General features: G+C 37.9%; 1 protein-coding gene across 1 annotated transcript in view; it reads right to left on the reverse strand.

The window, feature by feature from the left end:
* Window positions 1–24,072, reverse strand: part of TMEM135 (transmembrane protein 135) — a 186,778-nt gene that overhangs the window by 152,653 nt on the left and 10,053 nt on the right. Inside the window, exons 2-3 of the mRNA XM_074816306.1 lie at window positions 19,589–19,716; window positions 13,689–13,781 (exon numbers count right to left, since the gene is read on the reverse strand). Coding sequence (XP_074672407.1) covers window positions 13,689–13,781; window positions 19,589–19,716 — 221 coding nt within the window. The remainder of the gene's footprint in view (window positions 1–13,688; window positions 13,782–19,588; window positions 19,717–24,072) is intronic.

Genomic DNA, 24,072 nt, shown 5'->3' on the forward strand with positions numbered 1-24,072 from the left:
AACAGATGGGGGGCAAAACCACACAAAATAAAAATATTCAACTCACTGCTAAGACAAGAATAGTTTTAGCCTTGCTATAAAGCTTTCTAACTTCATCCCCAGTCCAAAACATCATGTCCTACCATTTGCTTTTCCAAAAATTCTTAGTGTTGTCAAACCAACAAGCCTGACCTGAGAATAAACAGGTACTATAATGAAACAAGTCAAACTTACCTTTTCTTACAACAAGATCTGAACAACATGTGGCTTTAACACAGTGAATTTATTAAAAAAAAAAAAAACACCATTTTTTTTAAGTTTCCTACAAATTCAATTTTGAATTTTATATGAATATCACTGTTTATTGAGTCTGCTGCATATTCTGACAGTTATCACCTTATTTTAACACATAATCCTTTTTTGGATTCTCTGTAAGTCTAAGAAATCACAAATAAAACTACTTTCAAAGGAATCAGTGGATTCAAAAGTATATATGGGGTGGAGCATAAAAAAGGTAAATAGCGCATAACTTATACTGTACTGACTTGTTATAGTAACATTTGAGAACATTTGTCCTTTAAAAAAAAAAGAAACAAAGAAAGAGTTAACTTTGTCTTTAATCTCTGAACATAAACTAAGAAGCTAACATAATAGTTTGTAATGGCTCCCCAGACAGGATTTGTGGTCTGCAAAAACAGGAAGAATTCCTCCCCCCAGCTTCCCTCCCCCCCACACACTGTAAAACACACCACTTTATAACCTGTAGAATTAAATCAAACACACAAATCACAGGTTTCCCCTGAAAAGAAAAAGGTCAAAATGAAGAAGGCTTTTTTTCTGCTCTACAGCAGCTTGACACCACAAGCTAACCAACTATAGATCTGGAATTGTGATTGCATCCCTGTAATAACACAAATACTACAGATTATGTTTAGGGTATCGTTAATCTCTCACACCCACCAATTTCCTACTGACAGCTGGAGGCCAGCAGCGAAATCCTGGTGCAAAAGTTCACTTAAAATCAGCAGGAACAGATAAGCTTTCAAAATAATGCCAAAAATTATGAAAACAGACCCAAGCAATAAGTTTTCAAAAAAGAAAATGATTACTTTTGAGTTTAGCAAATACCAGTAGCAACTCTTTCACACGAAGATAATGTTCAGGCACATAACATCATGTCAAAAATATACAGTTTAGGGACCCATGACCCATGTTTTTTTAAAGGAATTTTCTATTTCAAAATTTTGGGTTGTTTAAAGCAGGAAAAGGACACTACAGGTTGAGGAAATTGAAGTTGCTCAAAACTGCAAATCAGTAATACTTGCTAATACTTGCTTGACTTAACATTACATGTTAAGTAAAATGGTTTCTTGCAAATACTTGGAATTTGTTGTTCTTAAAAGGAAAGAAAATAAACCCAACATGTCCTATGATTTGAACACACGCCAAAGACAGGGTATGAGAAAACTGGAAAGGGAAAGAAGCCAAAAAGAAAATATATCTACATTCCCATTAAATTAGTACCAATAATTCTTACAGAGTTTTCAGCTAGTGCAACACAAGAAAACATCTAGTTTAATTTTTTAACTGTTTTATACTCTATTTTATACATATTTTCTTTCAACATTCCCTCCCTCTTCCTTCTCTCCCAGTTTCTCTATGGTGCCTACAAAGCCAGAGTCAAAACAAAGACTGACCTACAGAGGGGAAAAAACCTCAATTAAAGTGTGATTTAACCTCACAAGATTCCATGAAGAGATAAAAATCAGATTCCAGAAAGGTTATTAGTTTCATAAAAGGATTAACTAGTAGATAACAGAAGAATAGCAAATTAATCAAACCTCAGGAAAAGAAATTAAGGATTTCCAGGGATTTTTTTTAAATTATTAACATTCTTGGTATAGAAAGCCTATCTAGTGTTAATTAAGGCCCCAAAAAACAATTTCTGTGGACTGTTGATAGTAGCAGAATTGTTTGTAATCGGCTCAGTCAATCAAAAAGAAAACACTCAGTTCTTTTCTGGGCACCTTCTCAGTCGGGATAGATGTGCTGCTTGGCCACTCTGTCTGGAAGGTATGCGTGTAGAGCACGAAAGTAAATACTCTCTTTTTGAGCAAAACTGCTTTGGGGATCCTTAGCAGTAGCAGGTCATTCCCTCTACATATTTTGCTGGCAATCACTACTGCTTCATAGAAAAAGATGACACAATGGACAGAAGTGTTAATAAAAACTAGGAAGAAGAGCAAGACAGGGCACGGAAATTTCAGAGCTGCAGAGATGGGCAACATTCACTGGCCTTGGCCATATACTCAGTATATTTTGGGAGTGAGGATGGGAAGAAGCAGAAAAAAATTCTCATATAAGGCTACTACTGTAGCAGACAGCCTGGGGTTGTCCCAACACCAGTGGAAATTCATCCAGTATTTGACCTGTTCTCCTCCACCTCCAGCCCTTCTCAGGTAAGAGCCATTCACCCCTACCCTATCTGCACATCCCAAACCCAGCCCACAGCAGCTCGGTGAGAAGCAGCTCCAGAGGCTTCCCAAGAAGCCCCGTGAAATAGCTGCCTTTCCCTCCCCAAGTCATATTCTGCACCCAGTTTGAGACAGTCCATTCCACAATATTTTTTGATAAACTACTCAAATCATCAGTTTTTCATCTATTTCAAAAGACTTAACACGCTTTTTCTAGTCTGTCAAACTAGTAGCTATTGTTTTGTTTGCATGTTCAGAGCTAATTTTCTCTTTAGACTCCCAATGTTTTCATGATTACATCTGTGATCGGATTACACTGTTTGCAAAATACCTGAAACAATATGCAAAAAAAGCTAACATGACAAATTAACTCAAACAGAAGACTACTGAGGCTTTTCACATGGTGCGACTAACTTCTAAATGCCCTTATATTCAGAAAGAGCAGAGCAGCTATTCCAGCAGAAGTAAGGGATGGAGTTAGACTTGCCAACATACAATGCCCTTGCATTTTTTTTCTCTCCTTTAGAACCCCAATGACAACATAATACGTCATATTAAAGATAGGCTTCAAATCTAGTTAGGAACTATGAATTAGTCATGCAGAAGATGCATTAACGCTGTTAAGAGTGTGCCTACATCCATAAGGGCCTGGAACACAAGGGGTCCCAAGGAACAGCAATGCCAGAAGCCAATGTAAACCTTCTCTAGAAAGGTAGGCAAGACATACTAGAAGTTTGACTGAGAGTCATTCCAACACATCCCTACTGACTGAGAAGTCTATTTCTGGCAGGACATCAGTATTCAATGGTGAACTGTGCCAGATACTACAGACAGATGTTAACGTGACATTTCACCTACCAATGACAGAAGCTATTGCCAAGTCCAGTCCAAGCCTATTATTTTCTAACTTGAAGCTCAAAGATCCAAAATGCCAACGGTTGATATCAGAACATTTTTGCTAGATCCTCAGTCCATTGGCTAACAAGGAATGAATAACATACATTGAAGAAGAGCTTAAAAGGAAAAACTTATCATTGATGAATCAAGATAGAGCACATACAAATTCCTTCAAGTAGACAAAATGACGCTGTACTACCAAACAATCCATATTGGTTTAGTCTTTCGCTAAAGTTGGAGCAGTCTGGATTGCAACGACAGGTACTGGCCCGAATTCATGAGACCTGTTTTATGCTTGCCTTTAATGCTGTGGACTCTGTTGTTGATGATTTTCAGTCAGACCATCTTTAGGAGAAGGTTTTAACAGCATACATTGACTTTATCAGAAAGTTTCAATCTGGAGTGGAGGTCATCTGATTACAAGAACCAATACGCAATCCACAGGACTTACTAAAGGAAATAAAAACATGTCATTTTCTGTCCTGGGATGTGGAGGGGAGAGGGCAGGAAGGGGAAGCAAGATGTTTAACCACAGTACACTGCTGCAGTCTTCACCACAGAAAACCCTTGCATTGTTAAATATAGCAAATCATTACCATGCCAGGTTTCTACCTCCACACTTTTCCTGCTGCAGGAGCAACAAGGCTGCAGGAAAGAGTCACTTCATTTACAGAGGGTTCATAGGTGTGGCTCATACAGAAACAAAGGTTTAAGCTCCTCTCATCTGTACCATCTAAAAATTATCCTATGAGCAGACTTGAGGAACATATCACAGAAAAGTTTCCTTGAAGACTTTCAGCCATTGTACCAGAGGCATGGTAGGCACAGATATTTTCTTGCCAGGTAAATGTCAAGCTTTTCATCACGACACCAGCCAGCACTATAGCCAGCTCACCTAGGCAGCATCTGAAGTTTATTCTATACTAGCACAGTATTTATTATTCCCCCTCTGGGAGCTGCATGTTACACGCAAGCATTCAGACACAGAAAATGTATTAAGTGTTTGCTTAAGCCAAGGAAGTCCAAATGAGTGTCTCCTGGATGCTAGTGCTGAGCAGACAGAACAGAGTAATTTATCCACTGTTTGTTCCATTTGAATCCAAGTCAGACTTGCAGAATAGTCCAATGTTCAGCAGCAGTCTGGATTTTAACATTTTATCTGTAGGCATTTCAACAGGACTGTAAGTTTTCTAGGGGTTTTTGCAGGGATTTTGCGGTTAATGATGAAAAACAGAATACAAAATTATACTCAGATTACTAAATCACTTTTACTTAGTTTTCAGCCTACAAAGTGAACATTTCAAAAATTGATTTGCCAATCTATTAGAAAAATAAAAATAAAAAAATAACTATCATCATCTCAAGTACTCACGGAGCAGCGCAGGAAGAGCTAACTACCAGAGTCACCTGGTATCCACCTGAGCTTGCAGCTTGACCTTAGCACTGCCCTTTGTCCATCCAGGCTGGCCCCATGCAAACTGACAGAGGTAGTCCAGAGCTTAACGGATGCTGCCTGTGATGTCTTTACATTATCATTCATGAATTAACCTCATGGCTGGTGCTGTGCCTAAACTGGTAAATCCTCCTGAAACTCAGGGAACTGGAGACCATTGAGCAAATACAACCAATAGTCCTGCATGATCCAGCTCATCCCTGACTGTAACAACACTACGAGAAAATAAAACCAGTCTGTACAGACCCACACAGAAGTCTGCAACACATTCTCCAGCATCTCCAGAATCACAGCTATATATTTTACATGGGATCTTCCAGTATTCTTATGCTGTCTACCTGTGTTATCCCAGAAAGTGGACTGTCAACTACAAAGCTATAGCTGTTCTGCTCTTTCACCTTGTGCAAGACTTCAAGGACCACACAAGCAAGCTGGACCAAATTTTTCCAACACTCAAATGCTGCAGGCTGAAAATTCCTGAAACTTGTTTACCAAACACTTCTGCAGACATGGTTACAGTTTTTCAGAAGCCTGATTAGTTTATAACCTGGGCTGATTGACTATAAATGCATGGGACTAGAATCACTGATCCCCAAGGATCCTTTTTGTTCTGTTCACAACTATAGGATTCATCTTGCCAGACTTTTGCCATCTGAAGTGGATAAAAACTAGTTTAAGACAGTTATCTAGACTGCCTTTGTAACTGAGACACATAATGGTGATTCACTCAACTGACTGGGAAGAGATAACTGCTATGAAATAGAAACACACATTTCAGGTGGTTAGAAAAGTCAGTGTTGACTGTAACCACTTTTTAAAAAGTATGCAGAAATATAAGGTTTGTAACTACATCTTAAGCGCATACACAGAATCACAAGGAGTAAAGGGCAGGGGTGAAGGAGAGACTGATTGTAGGAATAATTACGAGCACAGTATGGGAGAGAGGATCTTTCCTGCATAAAGAACAAAACGGTTTCCACAGTTCATTTAAATGCAGCAAATTTAACTCTGCAGCTACTTTTACAGATGGAGCACATAGTTTACATATTGCTAGTAACACAGCATCTTTTTATGACCCACAGAGGACATCCTTTTCCTTTACACAGGACTGCTTCACAATCCGGCTACATCTTAAATGACAGCCTTCCCTTCATCCACTAGGTGGGTGACCTCGTCATAAAAGGATATCAAATTAGTTAAAGAAGACTTTCCCTCTGTGAATCTGTGTTGACTCTACATGATGACTGTGTTGTTATTTAAATGCCTTTCAGTAGTACCCAGTATAATCTTCTACATAATTTTTCCAGGAACTCAGGTTGGACTAACAGGTCTGTAGTTCCCTGGAGTTCCCTCACACCCTCTTGTAGACTAGAATAACAAAGGCCAGCTTCTGGTCAGCAGGGATCTCCTCAGACTCCCAAGACCTTTCACAGATGATCGAGAGGGGTCCTGCTGTAACATCTGCCAGCTCCTCCAGTACTCTGGGACAAATTCCATCAGGCCCCATGGAATTATGAACATTCAGCTGATACAGCTGGTCCCTAACAATTTCCATGTCCACAAATGGAAAGTCACTGTTCCCACAATCGTGCTCCTCCAACTCAGAGGACTGGGCAGCCCAAGGTCTGTAAGTATTATTAAAGACCAGACCATAAAAGGCATTGAATGCCTCCACTTCTTCTTCATCCCTATTAGTGAGATGACCACCTTCAGCAAGTATCAGACCAATGTTTTCTTTAGACCTCCTCTTGCTATTGACATACTTTTAAAAAGTGCTTCCTATTGGCAGATACAACACTGGCCACTTTCAACTCTAATTGAGCTTTTGGCCTTTCATGTCTTCTGCCTGAACAGGTAAACCAACAAGTAAACCACAGCTCTGTAATCCTCCTGCAAAGCCTGACCTTGCTTCCAGGGATCATACAATTTCTTTTTACTCTTGAGCACCACAAGGAGCTCCCTGTTCAGCCAAGCTGGTCTTCTGCCCCACTTGCTTCACTTATGACACACTGGAATTGCCTGCTCCTGTGCTTATAAAAGGTGGTTCTTGACTTCATTAATATTGATTTAACTGAACACAGTCAAATCAACTGCAGGAACTTCTAGAATTAACATGTAATACTATAACAGTAAGTGAAAAATAGAAATCTCCTTGAAAATATCAACAAAGTTACAATTGTCAGGGATACACCCTACAGAGATCATCAATCTTCCCAGTGTAACATAACAGGCTATTGGGGTGTGGCAGGTGCACCCGCCCAATGAAAGCAGAGCTTCTCGGCTGCTGAAGGGCAGCAGCTCCTGGCTGCCTTTGTTCTCAGGGCTTCATGGTAGTTGGGGCCTTTGGCCAATGGGAGCTGCTATTGACTAAAGGTCAGATTCGGCCTGGGTATAAATGGAGTCCCCTGGAGCAGCAGCTGTGGTCGAGGACTCTCCCCTGGGGTCAGGATGCTGCCCAAGGAAACTCCTCAAGGTGCCTTGGGTCAGGATGCTGCCCTGAGCAGGTCCTTGAGGTTGAGAGCCCTCACTTGTCAGGTGAGTGAGAGAGTGTTTTGGGTTGCTGTTAAACCCCAGGGAGTGGGGCTTTGTTCTGTGTTTTGGGTTGCTTAAACCCTAAGGAGTTGTGCTTTGTTCTGCGTTTTGGGTTGTCAAACCCTAGAAAGTTGTTCTGTTCTCCTCTCACAGACATTCGAACCTGTAATTTACAGAGAGCTAGTTCATTCTGTTAATAATAAATTTTTAATTTTTGGTGGTTGGTTGTTTATTTGAGAGCCTCTGTAACATGGGGGTTTTTTTCCAAACCGGAGACTTGAGTGTGTCAGGACAGACATAGCATAAGCCAGGTGATCCCATTCTCAAAAAGAAAAATTACTGTAAACTGTCGGTTAGAAATACTTTAGCCCTGTGCTGAGCAAGAGCTCCCAGCTCTTAGAGCTCCCACTAAGATCCAAAGTCAACAAGAGATGCTACTTTCCATGAAAAACACTCCTCAGAGCCACCCGTCCTGAGCTACCTGTCATTCACAATGTTCCCACAATCACAGCATCTTTCAGATCAACTCCTGCACTCCCAGACAACCTGGAACCCTTAGTGTTTTCCCTCCCTCTGATGACTATAGCAGTAGCAGCCCTCAAAGCATGCAGCAAAACATGTTCAAATGTTTCCACACTGTTACTATAAAAACACGGATCTCAAACATTGGCGCTCACCAAGGCAGTTGCTGAAGTGCAATGGATTTTAACATATTTGGGTTTAGAAACAAAAAGCCTTCCCCTTAACTTCTACAGCTTGGCTCCCTGTTTCACAGTAATAATCACTCTAGAGTAAAACTCCAAAATAATTTGTTTCCCTGCTAGCTCTCTACCAGATTACACCACAAAACACTCATGTAAGTGACCCAAACTTGAGCGATTTTTCACTACAACATAAAAAAAAAAAAAAAAAAGAAAAAATCCTCCCTCAATGTAACTCGCTCTCTCAATTTCTTACCTGTAGCAAGTAAGACTAAAGCTTGCAAAAACTCTTGCTGTATTAAAACTTTCTTTACTTGTTTTGATCACCTACCCACCCCATACTGGTGATTTATAGGTTTCCCTAAAAATACAATGTCAAACTGAATAACCGTTAAATACTTTGAGAAAGGAAATTGTCACCTCAAGTCTAAACATACTATACTACTATACAGAATTATATACCATCAAATTTGTATTTGAATGAACAAACTTACAAAAATGCTGTATGTATTTACAGCGTATACTTTTTATCATTACTATGCTGCCATATTCTTCCTTTATAATATATTTAGACTAATGGCATTTTATAGCAAGCAAATAACCCTAATAGCAACTGAATGTTTCATCAGGAGAACCTACATACAATCTAAGAATGCCACACTGTTCTTACACAAATGTTTCTGCCACTTCCAAGCAATGCATAGCAATACATTTGTTTCCAAGAACACTAGATATATGTATACATAGAGATGTTCTGATCTTCTCTATAACATGGACTGTATCACTTTTTAAATGCACATGCTTTAAATATTTTTCTGAGAGCCCAGTATGTTGGATTTTTTGATGAAAAACACCCAAAGTTTTCAACTAAAACATGTTGCAAATAGTCGCCCAGAGCAAGATTTTACAACCAAATTATAAAAGCCCTAAATCTCAAGTTTTATAATACCATCAGTGACACAGTCTTAACTGTAGCGACGAGACAGGCGCCGCTATAATGTTAACAGCCAGTAAGTAAACATTAATGCAGCCTAAGGGGGGAGTAGGGGGCAATCCCAGAAGGCAGAAGGGTCCCTTCAGAACTGCCACAGAACTTTTAGGGGGCTGTAGTTAAACTTTCTTTGGCTTAATTACTTACAAAGGGCAGGGGAAGGCTGGGAGGGTGGGGAAGCCAGGCAGTAAGACAATTAATTTCATTAAAACTGTAATTGTGTCCCTTCTTAAAGCTTTACTTCTAGGTCTTGAAACTCACTAATACGGTATTTTTTTAACAAGCATCCAACGAACTGAAGTTTGCCATTAGCGAACTTATTAGCGAAATTACTAGCATATTAGCAAAACACAATTTAAATGGTTTTAAAACATCAGCACATTTACAAAACGCTTAAGAGAACATAATTCTTTTCCTTGAAAGTCATCACAGACGTCTTAAATACAGGCCCTTCACTGAGCTATCAGACTTCCTCGTCTTAGAAATCACTAAGGTACAACCGATATAATCAGATTTCCAGCAATGGGCTGGCTTCAGCCAAGCCTCAAATCACATTTCAACAGCTTCATTCACAACAATTTTAACAAGTATATTCAGTTACTTCCTTGCCTTCTAACAGTCTCGGTGCTTCTAGAACAACGTAATACCATGTCTTTCAGTCTAAGCCACATACCTCCTCCTCTACTATATGCTCAATGCTTGTTGATAACATTGAATAGATGTTGAAAAAAATGACAGGAGACTGTAACTTTGAATTACAAACAGAAGCCAAAAAATGTAAGGAAAATACTCAATTTTCAAAATTATAAAATTACTTCTTATCAACAGTTTGAACAACATCTACAGGAGTAAACAAGGAGCACACTGGTAAAACAACTCCATAGAGAGCTTAATAAAATGAATGTAAGGATTTCCTCAGGAAGCTTAATGAAATTAATGTAACTGAGTCGTATCTGTATTTCTGAGAAGACATTAACACAGCTTTTAATGTCTAACACTACAAAACTAAATTCTGTGACAAAAGAATTGAACATTTTTCTTTAATAGAAATGTAAAAAAAGGTGAAACTGTAAAGAACACTATATTCTTTTAAATACGCTTGTGAAAGTGCACCTGTTGGAAGCTTATTTATCATACAGCCATAGTTACTATGACAATATATACACAAAGAGCAATTAAAACGATGTCACAGCTAAATAATCAAAAAGAATTAGAAAAATGTACATTCTAAAGAATCGCGTACATGTCTCCACAAAGAGAGAGTACTCAAGAATATTTTCTTGCCATGTGAAATCATATAACACACCAGTAACACCCACAATATTTTTTGTCTCATTTCTCATTTTTCAACATCTCTGCCAGAGCCTTAAATACAGAGAAAAGAAGTAACATGGCAGGACTAACACTAGCAACTCTTAAGAAGATCAGTAGTGTATGAGATAATGTACATTCAAAATCTGCTGAAATTTAACTCTGTGCCCTCTTGCACATACCAGCTATGCAGCTAACACATGTCAGATTGTCATTTATAAATCCTGCATTGGCCAGTAAGTATGCTTCCTCCTAATCCTAACAGGCAACCCACACTGCTTGAGAGTACCAGAAAAAGGTAAAAATTCTGAGTTACTACTACAGAAGTAAGGGACTAAAGGCATAGAATATGAATCTGCACATTATAAACATATAATCGCCATGTTTATGTATCAACATTCAATTATAAGAATGTAGGTAAGAAATAATTCTTATCAAACCACTATTTAATCATAATAATGTGACTAGTTCTCTTCTGGTAATCTCACAGAACATTTATAGATACACATACAAAAAAGTTTACAAGTGTTTTTATTCCTTGGCCCTTTCCACAGATCCTAATAAACTAGTCTTCATATACAGGATAACCATATTTTATAATCACCAAACAGAATGCACGTGGACATACTAACGTGCAATTTATAGCAATGTAGCAGCATAATATAATGCAGATCATTTTCTGAGTTTGTTTGAAGTTTTTATGCAATGTCACCTCCCCTCCTCATTGCCAGTGCCATGCAAATTTGCAGTTACGTATTACACAAACAATAATCAAACTAGTTTTGTAACACGTTAGAAAACATGCTCCTCCTCAGGATTATAATGCACCTAGACAAGCTATCCATCTCTTCTTCCCATTCTTCTGTAAGAATTATAAAATGTACAAGCCTGGCACACATGAACAGCAACACTTAGAAGAAAATCTGATTTACAAGCCTGCTGTTCCCAAGTTTAGGACTGACAGGGATGCTGTGCAAGCAAATGCCAGTGAGGTACTTAAAATAGGGTATCCACTTGGGAAGAGATTAAGTGATTAAGTTTGATGTTGCTGCCAGCTGCTAGTAGCAGTTTGAAGGGCAAGAGATATGTTTACGAACTCAAATCAAGATTTTTTCCCACCTCTCTGATTTTTCAATATAATTTGTTGTAAACTACTCAGGAGACAACCGAAAATGCCACCGTGTCTCCATGTCAAACATCAGTTTCTTAAGAGACTACAAGTCTATTAAAATTTGATTTTGCTTGTAACAGAAGCTAACAAGCAAACAGATGTGAAATCAGAAAGTCATATTTCACCAAGTCTGTGATCAGCAGCATTTCACACATCACACAGTTATCATTTTATAACATACCAAACAATTTCGTATTTTAAAAAACCTAAACTTTCAACTACCCTCTGATGCCATTTAACATTTCTTTTTCATTAATAACAAAGACCCCACATTTTCAGCTGCACGTGTTAACTGCAATACCAACGTTGCCTTTTTACATTTTATCTGATGCAATATAATGTGAACTTTTAAGGCAAAATATCTTACGTCACACATTTTGGATTCTGACAGAAAGAATAACAACCTTCCAGGAATTAAGTATTTCAGCATTATTCATTATATACATGCTGTACCAACCTACTTTTGTCATTTTCCCACACCTCTGTTTCAACTTTTATTTCTTTCAAATTTCAGATGCTAAATAGGAGCCTGGTAACATGTCCAAGCTTTCATACATTGCCACCAAGACTTTTAGAAATACCCATTTGACATAAAATTTGTTTGCTTACTCTTTTTGCTCTACTTAAGCTTAGCTTTGCACGTTTTTCAAAGCTGTTCCACTGTTACACAAAAACCTTGTATGCGTTTGGGCTCACAAGCAGTTACAACTCTTGATTCACAAATACTCTAAAAGCTACAAAAAAACCTCATAGATGGAAAACCAGCCTGATTTCTTCCCCTTTAATGTAATCTAGAAATACTAGAAGTCTGACACACAAAATCCTCACATTGTAACAGGTGTGTAGGAAAAGTTAAACTAGTGCTGTCACTAATGAAACGAGAAAATGCATTTGCTCTCACTGCAAAACAAAACACTGATGCCAACAGCAGTGCTGGAGTCTAAGGAACCAAAGTTCTACCAAAATGTACCAACGCTTTTAGGAAGTAATTGCAGTAAGATGAAAATCAGCCAGCTAGAAAGGACATTAAAAAGATAATTAACTTGTTTAGTAACTTTATTACTACTATTTCCCGTGTAGTTACATTAAATAAAGTGATTTAGAAATGCTCTCACCTTTCCAGAACTTCTTACACATTGTCAGTCTTCAAAAGAATGGATAACGCATTCTTTTAAAAGGACAGAACTTTGACAATCTTACCTAAAGTTTAGGAATGAGGCCTGACAGCCAGTCAACAACATGATGTGTACATATCGGCAGTTATCTTTCAATGACTGCTGAAGGAAGTTTCGGATATTCATAGTAATCAGAAGTGCATTCACATCATCCCTAGTGCTAAACCCTCCCTCAACATCTTTTAAAGAGTAATCCCTTACATTACCCTTTTGTCACCTTCTCTACTTTGAATAAAACCTACTAACTAGATGATAAAGGATCTCATTCCATATTACAGTAATTAAGCATTATAACTTTCACTACTGATACAAGCTACCAATATAAGTTGAATGTCAAAACATTAAAACTTTACAACCCAGGATTTCACCTGCCACCTTTCATGGCCACACTACAAACGGCAACTTTGACTATCCTTGGATCATTCAGAGCTTTCTACACCCCTCTTCATGCTTTCATAACAAGCTTCCCATTGATAGCTGAACTTCGGCATCTTTCCTTAAGTGAAAGTCTTTGCTTTCTGTGTCATTACATTTTCATGCAATGTGGATTACTTCGGTGCTTCCAGTCAGTTTTTTCCACCACATCCTATTACTGGTCTACCTTAACTAATGTCATGTTGTTAACTCAAGTCATCAGTAACTTCCATTAGCATGCTCCTTCTCTGTGACTAATCGCAAACATTATATAAATTATTTTTTAAAAAAACCCAACAGTTTTATTAGAAAATGCTAAACAACTGAGCTTCATCAGGCAAACCTAAACAACCCAATTACACATTAAACAAGAAAAACAAATGACAAACAAGAAACTGAATGTCTGTAAAGTGTTTTTTCACAGTAGCCTTCTAGATTTAAATCTAAGGTTGCCAAAGACACTATTTCAAATGAACTACATTTCCAGCATTCTGAAATAAAACCACTGAATTGTCAAATGTTATTCATCAAATGACTAAAACAAGACATATTATTATATAAAACTGAAAATCCATAAACACAAACCATACCTGCTTTTCCTTTCGATGAGAATAGCCATATAAGAAGCAGGTAAAGCAGCACCAAAGCCAGGAGACCAAAAGTAGAATTTTCCAAGTATCTTCCTGAAAATGTAATTTGTACACATATTACATGCAAAGCAACTGAAACACTCATATATAACATCATATTTTACCTTTATCATAAAGCTACACACACTTTATTAAGATTAGTTTTGTCCTTTTACTTTAATCAATACTTACAACTAAATACTAATCATTGTATTTTTACAGCTGGATAGTTCTCATAAACATTAAACACCTGAAATACTTCATCAACTTATCCATTCCATTTAAAGGATTACTTCGCTTCAAAGAAAGCAGTGCTTTCAAGAGATGTTTCTGAAAAGTTGCAGATATTAATTACAGAAAAACCTTCTAAAAGAACTTATAGTTGCTTCTCTCTCTGCTACTTGTCCAAATACAGGAAGATGTGCCTTGTGGAATGTAAGGATGCAATCAGGTGAGCCAGAAATCAAACCAAATTAATATACGTCACGCTCCAAAGAGATAGTCAACTAATGCTAAAAACCATAAACCACTCATTTACAGTAAGCCAAGGAATCAATATGTACATTACAACTAGAAGTGACAGTGACATCTCAGTTCTATTAAGGTGGAAAAGTTCTCATTTTTTGCAACAACATCTGGATTGCACTCAAAGAGTCCACACAATTTCAACTATCAAATTTCCTCCAACAACAGGAGTTGAAAAAAATAGTTACAGAAACATTAAAGAAAATGTTTGTATAAATTGGTCACTGTCAAAGGAGGAAAACCAAAATGCATGTGAGACACAATGTCACCAACCACATTTGGTCTGTTCCAGACACCTGCACCTTCAATATAATTCAGGTTGACCACAGAAGCAAAAAATAGTCAGGCAGTCATGAAGTTTGGTAGCATGACAATAAACATACTTCAATTACACCAATGCTGCTCAGCTGATAAGCACTATCAGTTCAGGAAAACAGTGTTACAATGGAGTCTACCCTTCCAAAAACACAGTGAACAAAATACAACAAACATAATGGCAAACATACAGGCTACAAAAGGAAATTTTCTTAGATAAAATTTCATGTTGACAACACAAAAGAGAGAACAAAGATAATTAATCAATACTATCTGATTAGCCCTCTTTCATTCTTGCAGTAAAAGGCATGATCAGCCTCATTTCATACTTCTCCTGCAAAAATAACATTACCAGTGAGCAATGCCAGCTTATGTTCGTAAGTGAAAAGAGAGCCAGTGTATCAGCAGTAAGTGATGTAATGGCAATTACACACACTGTTCATTCCCACGGCTGCAAAAGGATAATTTCTCAGGATGACAATGCCAAATGCTGCAGGAGCTAAAGTTCATTATTAGGACTCTCTTGGAAAGCAATTACTGTATGAAGTTTCAGAGAAGCCATTTTAAACATCTTAATAAGTATGAACACATCTTACCAGACACACCTGTTAAGTAACAGAACAAATGTCTTTTCTGTGGGAAAGAAACAGGAATTTGCTCTCTTGGCATGGTTTAGAATCCCTCTATAACGCTTACATGTTTGGTTCGATAAGATTTCGGAAACAAATGTCACATATGTTACATAATAAAACCTACTGGAAATTAAAATGTGCAGTCAGTAAGTGAAACACTTAAACTTCTGCTAAAGTAAATAAAAACAAGCTTTTGTTATTATTTGCATGGTCATTTTCGCATAATCTATGGTTAGAAACTGGAATGAGAAATACGAGTTCTTTCAGGTTACGCATCTAATTCCTCTATGTACAACTGCATCCAAAACTCAGAGGCTGGTTGATACATAAGGTTGGATCTAATTAAGCAAGCTAATGCAAAGCTGTACATGAACAAACTTAATTACTCTAGTTGCTAGACTAAAAGTATCACATCTTCATGAGGTTTTGCATTTAATAAACCCAAAAACCTAAAAAATCACATCTTTCATTTAAAGGATGTAATGCTTGTCAGCACTGGAGCCTAGCACTTCCGACTGAAGCCCAGACAGATGTAGTCTTCTGGATCTCACCAGCGGAAGAGATTACAACCCCCAGCTGGCCTGTCACACATCCATAACAAAGATCATCACCCCCACTGCTCTGCCAACAGAGCAGTCTGTCATAGTCCCTAATTCACTTCAAGGAAAAAATAAAAAAAAAAAAAGTCAGCTAAGTTAGCTTGGTAATCCCTTCTAGAATGAGAACATCTATCCACGACCTAAGTCACTGCTGATACCGGAGATGTTTTTGAAATTCTGCCCACCTGTGAAATGATTACAATATTAAACAATGCCTGAAATTATTTTAATTGCACTTTCTTGTGTAGTTTTACATTCTTGAAAATCTTTGCAGCTATTTCAATTTTGGTGGTTTTTCCCTAGCTGAAAGAAGGCAAATACTACAAGAGCACCAAAAAGACATACTAGAACAAGCCAGACTTCTCACTGACGATTACATTTCTTTTAATTGTTACTGGATGACTAAGATGTATTTTCAGTACACACAGTGACTGAAGGTTCACTGGAACTTTGATAAAGGTATAAGCAGATGAAGTGGCCACTTTATCCAGGACACACTATGTGCCTGCCAACATATCTCCTCCTTGGTACTACAAAAGAAGGAAACAGGCCACTCTTCCCAAATCAGGAATTGTGCGGATAATATAAGTTAACATGTCCAGCTTCTTTAAACTGTTGCTTTGGTCAAGAACTCCAGGAGAGTAAGATCAGTCAGCTTCATGGGGCTCACTGGATACTTTTGCTTCTGAGTTACTGCTGCTCCCACTATAATATAACTTCCAACCAAAAAAGATACAACAACTGCAGCATGCATCCTATTATACAAATCTATCACATCCCATCTCTCATCACTATCTAGAATCAGATCTAGAGCATCTAGATCTCCACAGTCTCAATCTTTTCACGTTTGCAAATCAAGTTCAGAAATATTCAGGCCAAAGTTATGTAGAACATCACAGAGGTGCTGATATTTCTTTGATGGATTAAAATGTACAATTCCAAATCGCATTCCGGGCTGGAAAATGACATACAATTACTTTTGCTCTCAGGGGCTACTGAAGGAGGTACACTGTATCACACAGCAATAAACTCAAGGAATCATACATGTTCAAACAAAACATAAACAAATAAATACAAAAAAAACCCCATACAAATCAGTTAAAAAGAAGGAATGAAGTCCACATTTCCATCCTCCATCACCCACCCAACAGCAGATGAGAGAAGCAAGCTTATATGGCTCAAACTGCAAGACAGTGTTGATATTAAGCACATTCCAAGTGAAGGACTTGTCAACATTATGATCTTAGGAGAAGCTCTTTTTAAAAAAAAAAAAAAAAAAAAAAGGCATACAGTACTCAACTCGTAAAGATGTCATGTATTTATACAACTTTCTGGCTTGTTCTCATTTTCTTTCCAAATAACACTTACTCGGCTCCTTGACCATTCAAGTACTGGACTGCCTTGTTCAAAGAACCTATTCATGACAACTCTCAAACACCTTCCTGATTAATAGCAGCTAGTCTAAAGCCCATTCCTGTGTAAGGATAGGACTGCTTTTTTTTCCTCCCGATGCATTACTTTGCACTTTTCTCTACCAAATTTCGTAAGTGATTTTAATCAACAGATCTTTCTGAAACAGATGAGAGTCAGTTTTAGATTTCTGTAACCTAAATAATCTCATACAATCGCCCACACTACTCTTCATCCCTTTTACAGATTCTTTAGGTATATCCAAAACAAAGGACACAGCAGGAATATCACTGGCAATCTCTTCCTATTATGAAAACTGATTATTTATCCCTTGTTTTGTTTCATAGATATTAACTACTTGCTAATCATTTACTAATTCCTGGAAGACAGAAGATCCTTCTTCTTGAAGAGTCATAGCAAGCAATCTTGTCAAAGTCATTTGGGAACTTACATATAATGCACCAATCAGATCATCATCAGATACATATTTATCCTTCAAAGCACACTAGTAAATTTGGAAAGTATGACTTTTCTGATAATCATGTTGTCCATTATTTTCTGAAATGTCATTTAATAGCTCATATATCCTGTTCACTTAATTGCTGAGGGTCTGAATTTTATTCTGGTCAGAAAAGTTGCAAAATACTCCTTATAAATGGACATTCATATACTTCAACAGGCACAGTGCATAAGGCTGCCTAAACACTTTCTTCTTTTGCCCCTGGTAGTGATTTCAGTTCACCAGCTCCAATTAGCACCTTAGCCAACAGGCTGATATTTTATTCTTTATTTGCAAGTCCTGCAAAATGCAGGTGTTGGGCTGTCTGCAGAGACCCTACCAGCAGAGATTCTGCTGCAGGTGACAACTCTTCATGGGCATCTCTTTGTAACAGAAAACACACACACATCTCCCGAGCTGTTGGTTGATTACTTAGCTACACAGCTCTAAGAACAGTAGAGCAAGCATTTACATGTATACCTTGTCACATTAAATTGTTAGAATCATCCTTGGCATGGTTTTGGCCTGGGTCAACCCAAAGAATGGGTCAAGGGGACTTGGAGGGCGCATAGACTAGGTACCATTTCCATCACCCAGCCTGCATCTGGCCATGCTGTTTTGGAGGTCAAAACAGCTTTAGACAGCTATGCTCCACATAGGTGAAAGCGATGTCATACCAATTGGATTCAGAGAAAAACACTAATCGTTTACCTGCTTCATTTACTAGCACAGGCATAGTCATAGATCTGCTAGATGGCTAAAAACCTCGGTTAGAGGAACAGCTGAAAACAATAAAAACTAAAACCACACCAGCTTAATTCAGAGAGTAACATCTAACTACAGCACTGAAATAAGGCACTGCAGATTTGCACGGCAGGATAAGGAAGACTAATGTATAGCTCAGAGGAGTAAAGATAAATCAATATTAATACAACTTAGATTGCCAGAAAAATTCATATTCTTTAGAGCTCATTACTTGAAGTTTCACTTTGAACTTTGCAAATTATTTACTTAAAAAGCTTTCCATGGCTCCTCAGCCAGTTCCTCCTCTTAGCCTTCTCCCTCAGCTTTGAAGCAAAGTTTAGAGGCCTCTAAACAGATCTAGAAGTAGGGCATAATGGGTTTGATTAACTTTGAGGGGCTGTTGAGTGCACTGTCAGAAAACATTCAAAACTTCATAGCTACTATACACTTTACATGTCTATGTATAACATCTCTTACATTAAATGCATTTAGATGTACAACATCATCATATTCATAAACAGGAATGTTTAATTTTTAACTATCCTGATAGTTATATGAAATATACACTGGAAACAGCTCAGAGTACAGAAGAGCCATTTATATTCATTTTTCAGAGCAAGTCTGTGTCTTACAGAACCCCAGAAGCTGTGCTGGGATTTCCTTCATTTGTGACCACAAATAAGGAAAGTACAAATTTAGATGGCTGGATAAAGTTTAGGATAATTAAAAGTCATCACAGCCCCTGCATCAGGAAAATAGAAACAAACATCAAATTATATCAATTCTTTCTAGGAGAGAAAGATTAGGCCTTCTCAGTTCCCCTCTAAAATATATTTTAATTTCCTGCAACAACAAATTTTAAATCAGTAAAACAGAGAAAAGGAAGTAAAGTGAGTATATTGACTTGTTTACTGATTTAAAAAATTACAAAAAGGAGAAGGAAAAAAAAAAGCAACCCAAAGGTTCATATTCAAGTGGTAAGACCAGAAACCAAGATGATGGCACGGCTGTTGTTTTTCTTATTCCTACCCATTACAAACCAGTCTATTATACAAAAAGACAAATTATTATATAAACTGAGAAGCTGCATAAAAATAGCTTTCCTATTACATTTCATTGTTAGGACAGTATACCAACCTTAGAATGCAAAAGCAAGCAATATATAAGGTCCCATTTGCAGTCAGAAAGGAAGTTGATTGCAAGATCTCAGGTAGCAGTTTGTGCAAATAATAGTCAAGTTTTCGTTTCCTGAGAATAGCTGCAATCTGAGGGAGGAGGGAAGAAAAAAAAGGGGTGACAAACTTTAATTCAGTTAGGCTCTTTTTTGCACATTGTAAAGAAAAATAAAAAAGGAGAACGAGACATGCCTATTTAAGTAGTAAATCAAAGCCTCTTAAATTTGCTGGGTTTATGAACAATACCACAAAGATTTCCTTTGAACTTGTTCCAGCTGTTACAATATTTATACCAGGAAATACATCAAGCAATCCTAAATGGGAAGTATAGGAGGAATTTTATTACCTTGTTACCGTTGGCCATAATAGTCAGAAACGTTGTCTGCCAGATATCGGAACTTTTAAGATGTGATAAATTTACACTGAGTTTTGTCTTCCAGACAGTTGGACTATCACATAATTTAGGTCAGAATGTCACTAAAGTAATCCAAATACAGGCCTTACACAGTGTCTATGAAGTGATGATGTATTTCTAAAGGTTTTCTACTCCAATTAACCAACTGCAAGTCCTCCAAAAAATGTTCACCACCTGCTGGAAGATCAATACATTCCTGACAAATTTTATAGAAATGGTATGTTATCTCTAAAAACTGCCTATAGCAGAAACCAGGCTGGATCTAAAAAATAAATGTTCTTTTTGGTCAGTTTAATGTATGTCCCATGTTTTATAAAGAGCAGTTATTTAATGACTCAAACACTGAAGGTCCTCAAACTCTTTTTTGTTCACAGAAATTCTGCAAATATCTAATGGGAAGGTGTAGAGAACCAGGCTCAGAAGTGCACAGCGGTAAGACAAGAGGTAACAGACAAGTTCAAGCATGAGAAACTCAGATCAGACCTAAGGAAGAAAAATTTTCACTTGAGGGTGGCTGAATATTGGAGCAGGTTCCCCAAAACAGTTGTGGACTCTCCATCACTGGAGATCCTCAAAACTCAACTAGAAAATGTCACAAGCAACCTCATCCAACTGGCCCTGCTTTGAGCAAGCAGCTGGGACCACACGGCCTCCCGAGGTCCCTCCAACCTGCATTCTTCTATAATTCCATGAAATTAGACTTTGGGTGCACCATGAGATAGTTTTTATTGTTCTTTTTAATAGCATTATTATCTTTATCTGCACTGATCTCCCAGGGAGTCTCAAAACTGGCAGGAGGTTTTGGTCGATGCTTAGAATTACAGAAGTTCCAAAGAGAGCAAGCTTCATACTGCTGGTACTGATGAGAACAATGGAAGACGTCCTGTCGAACTGGTATTGGCAACACATCTCAAAGTCTCAGTTCCTCAATTTAAAAACACAGGAGAGGGAGCTGTTCTGAAACACTGTCCACTCGTACTGAATGGCAAGTAGATATTTTAGATTCAGAGGTGGGCTGAGGGTTCTGTTAACACTAACCACAGGAAAGTTCTGCCAAAATCTGTTTCCAAAATGAAGCTTGAACCAAGGATTAAAGAGAAATACATGCATGAACAGACTTTTGAAAACAGATTTACACATTACTTAATCAAGTGTCAAGACTGCTTAAACCATAATAGATTAGGCAATAATGCAATCCAGATAATCTTTCTGTTGAAGGTAAATCTTAACGTAGTCTAAACGCTGGATCACTAGTTGCTACCTCCTCAGCTATTTCTAGCCTAATGTACAAAGGTCATGAACATTTGGAACAAAATAACATTTTTTTTTTGTTTTAAGAACACAGAACTTAAACCTGAAGTGTGAAGCCTTGCTTCCTGAGACCAAAATGTCAGAAGTGCAACAGGAAAGATTGGTATCTTATAAATTAATGTCACATCAAAGTAAAAAAATGTATTACTGTAGCTTCTCCAACAAGTTTGAGAGTAATATAAATTTCTGCTTTCCCTTCTCTTTACTGTTCTATTCCCAAGTGAAAAATAAAAAAGAACCAGGAACGACACTCAAACCAGTCCAAAGAAACACTGCAACATTGCTCACAATAACTGAAAGAGCTGTATGTGTAAGGGCAATGGAGCTTGATGCACGCCCACCCAAAAAAAAAAAAAAAAACACAAAACAACCAAAACCAAACAAATAATGCTTATAATTTTCAAAGTGCTTTATAGACCTCAACTAAGCTAAATATTGTGTCCAGCTGCAAACAGGCAAGAGCAGACTATGGAGCAGGCTCTCTTCCTCTCCTCCACCACCAATGGTGCGATTACATGGAAAAAATAGCAGAGATACTTCTAGACACCACTTTGCTCTCCCTTTCAGTTCCACACACTTCAGAAAAGTATTATTAAAGTTGAGGTTGGCAAGACAAAAAGATTATGAAATCTGTCAGATTGCAGTAGTTCCTGGTTCCCGCTGGGATACACTTCACTCAAGTGAGCTGGGAGGACACTGTGATGAAGGCCAAATTCTTAGAATAAATGCACTGCTCAAGGCTTTGCAGTGGCCATCAGTAGCAGACAGCAGCATGGAAGGAGAAGGCATCAGGACATCCAGTAGATACTTCCTTGGCAAACTATTAATCTCCATGAAGATGCTAACAGATGTAGCAGAAGGTCTGTAAATTAACTGAGACTCCCTGTAGAGTCTGACAGACAGAAAGTAACATCTCATTGATATTATGGTCTCAGCTCTCTCTCCAGCCATAAAAGGATCATACAAATCCCAGGACACATTTATTTAGGCACCTCAGGGTGGTCTGTATGAGGACCTTAGTGGCAATAGCTGTAAAACTTAGTTTGGGGTGTTATTCACTACACGAACGAAGGATTGCAGTTCTGATTCAGCTCACTGATCCAAACAGTTGACTATCGTGTGTATCCAGGAATGCCAAAAACAGCTCCATACCTCCCCTTACTCTTGTCACCCTTCTCTATAATTTCCCAGTTTCACTCTTTTTGAGACAGAGTGACAAGAATTTTACAAAATAAAATTCTTCAGTGCTTACAAATTATTGTAGATTTTCAGATTTAGTAAAATACTCTGTCATGTCCACAACACAAGTGAAGCGCTGATGTGTGAGATCACGCCACAAGGGTTTGCTGCTAATGAAACCCAGACACAATGCTGCCTCCCCTCAATCTCATGCTGCCTGTGCTGCTCACCTCACCTCACCTAACCCAGCAGTTTAGCCATAATCCAGAGAACAGAAACAATGCACTCCTCACACCACTGTAAAACCATGACTTCACAAGAGAGAAAAGGACAATCTGCCTCCAGTGCTGCCTCTCCCTCTACTTTATTTCTGAAGCCATGCTGTTTTCCCTGCCTATCACCCTTTATGAGGAGGTGAAGACTGTCCAAAAAACATCTGGAACCAGGGAGAGCAGACTCCACTGAATGCCAGTGGATTATGACCCAGGTTTCACTTATTCACAACTTCTCCAGGCAGACCACAGCAATGCAGCCTTATCTACCTCAAAGTGAAGAATGCTCCAACATCTCCTTTGACTAACAGTGGCTTAGGAACAGATCTGCTGCAACTTCCTACTCTGGCTTTCCATAAAACACTGAGTCACTCAAATTAAATCTCTTCTTTTCAAGGCATCATGGCCTTAAGATATTTAGAAGGGCTACACAACTCTCTAGAATAAAGACTGTAATTAACAACTCCACCCTCCAATGGAATTTACATTTAACCAAGACAACCCTTTCCTGTACAGTACCACCTTTCCTTTTTTTAAAAAACAAAAAATACCAATACGACTGTGGAATAAAGTTTCACAGGTACTAAGAGCTATCACTGACTGCACCATTTTCCACTCCCGATAGAAGGCACATGGCTTTCACTTCCTGTTTAGACATATCCTGTATATCACCAATTAAAAAAACTATGACAAAACTGTAAAATCAAAATGTCACCCTGTACACACATTTCTCCAGGCAAGAGACTACAAAGGGAATAAAAGACCTAATGTAACCCATGTCCACAATATATCCAACATACTGTAACAACTCTACCACGTAAACCAATATGCTTGTCACTGACATTTAAAGTAACAATTAGATAATGGCACTTTCTCAAGCACATTTGCTACTCTGCAGGTAAAGAATACCCAGGTTTGAAATACTTACCTAACGTTACCTAACTATTTATTTATTCACCAAGAAAAATTCCAACCCCATTAAGAATTAAGCATTTGACTCAGGATACTGTATAACCACTCCTTGTAACTTAATTTGCAAGAATTCCAAGATACCTGGAAAGTAATGAAGAAAACCCACATTTCAAAAACTAAAACTGATGTTTTCCTCTCACCACAATTTAAGTTTTCTTACACTATGGCATTTTATGCACTAAAAAGAAACTTTAAGTAGTAGTACAGTCTGCCGATCCAGTCTTTATTTGGCCTGTGTAAGCATTAAACAAAGACTTAAGTACTCATTATCCACAGTCCATACCAACAGCTGAGCTG

The sequence above is a fragment of the Strix aluco genome, chromosome 2 (genome assembly GCF_031877795.1).
Source record: "Strix aluco isolate bStrAlu1 chromosome 2, bStrAlu1.hap1, whole genome shotgun sequence".
NCBI classification, from domain to species: domain Eukaryota; kingdom Metazoa; phylum Chordata; class Aves; order Strigiformes; family Strigidae; genus Strix; species Strix aluco.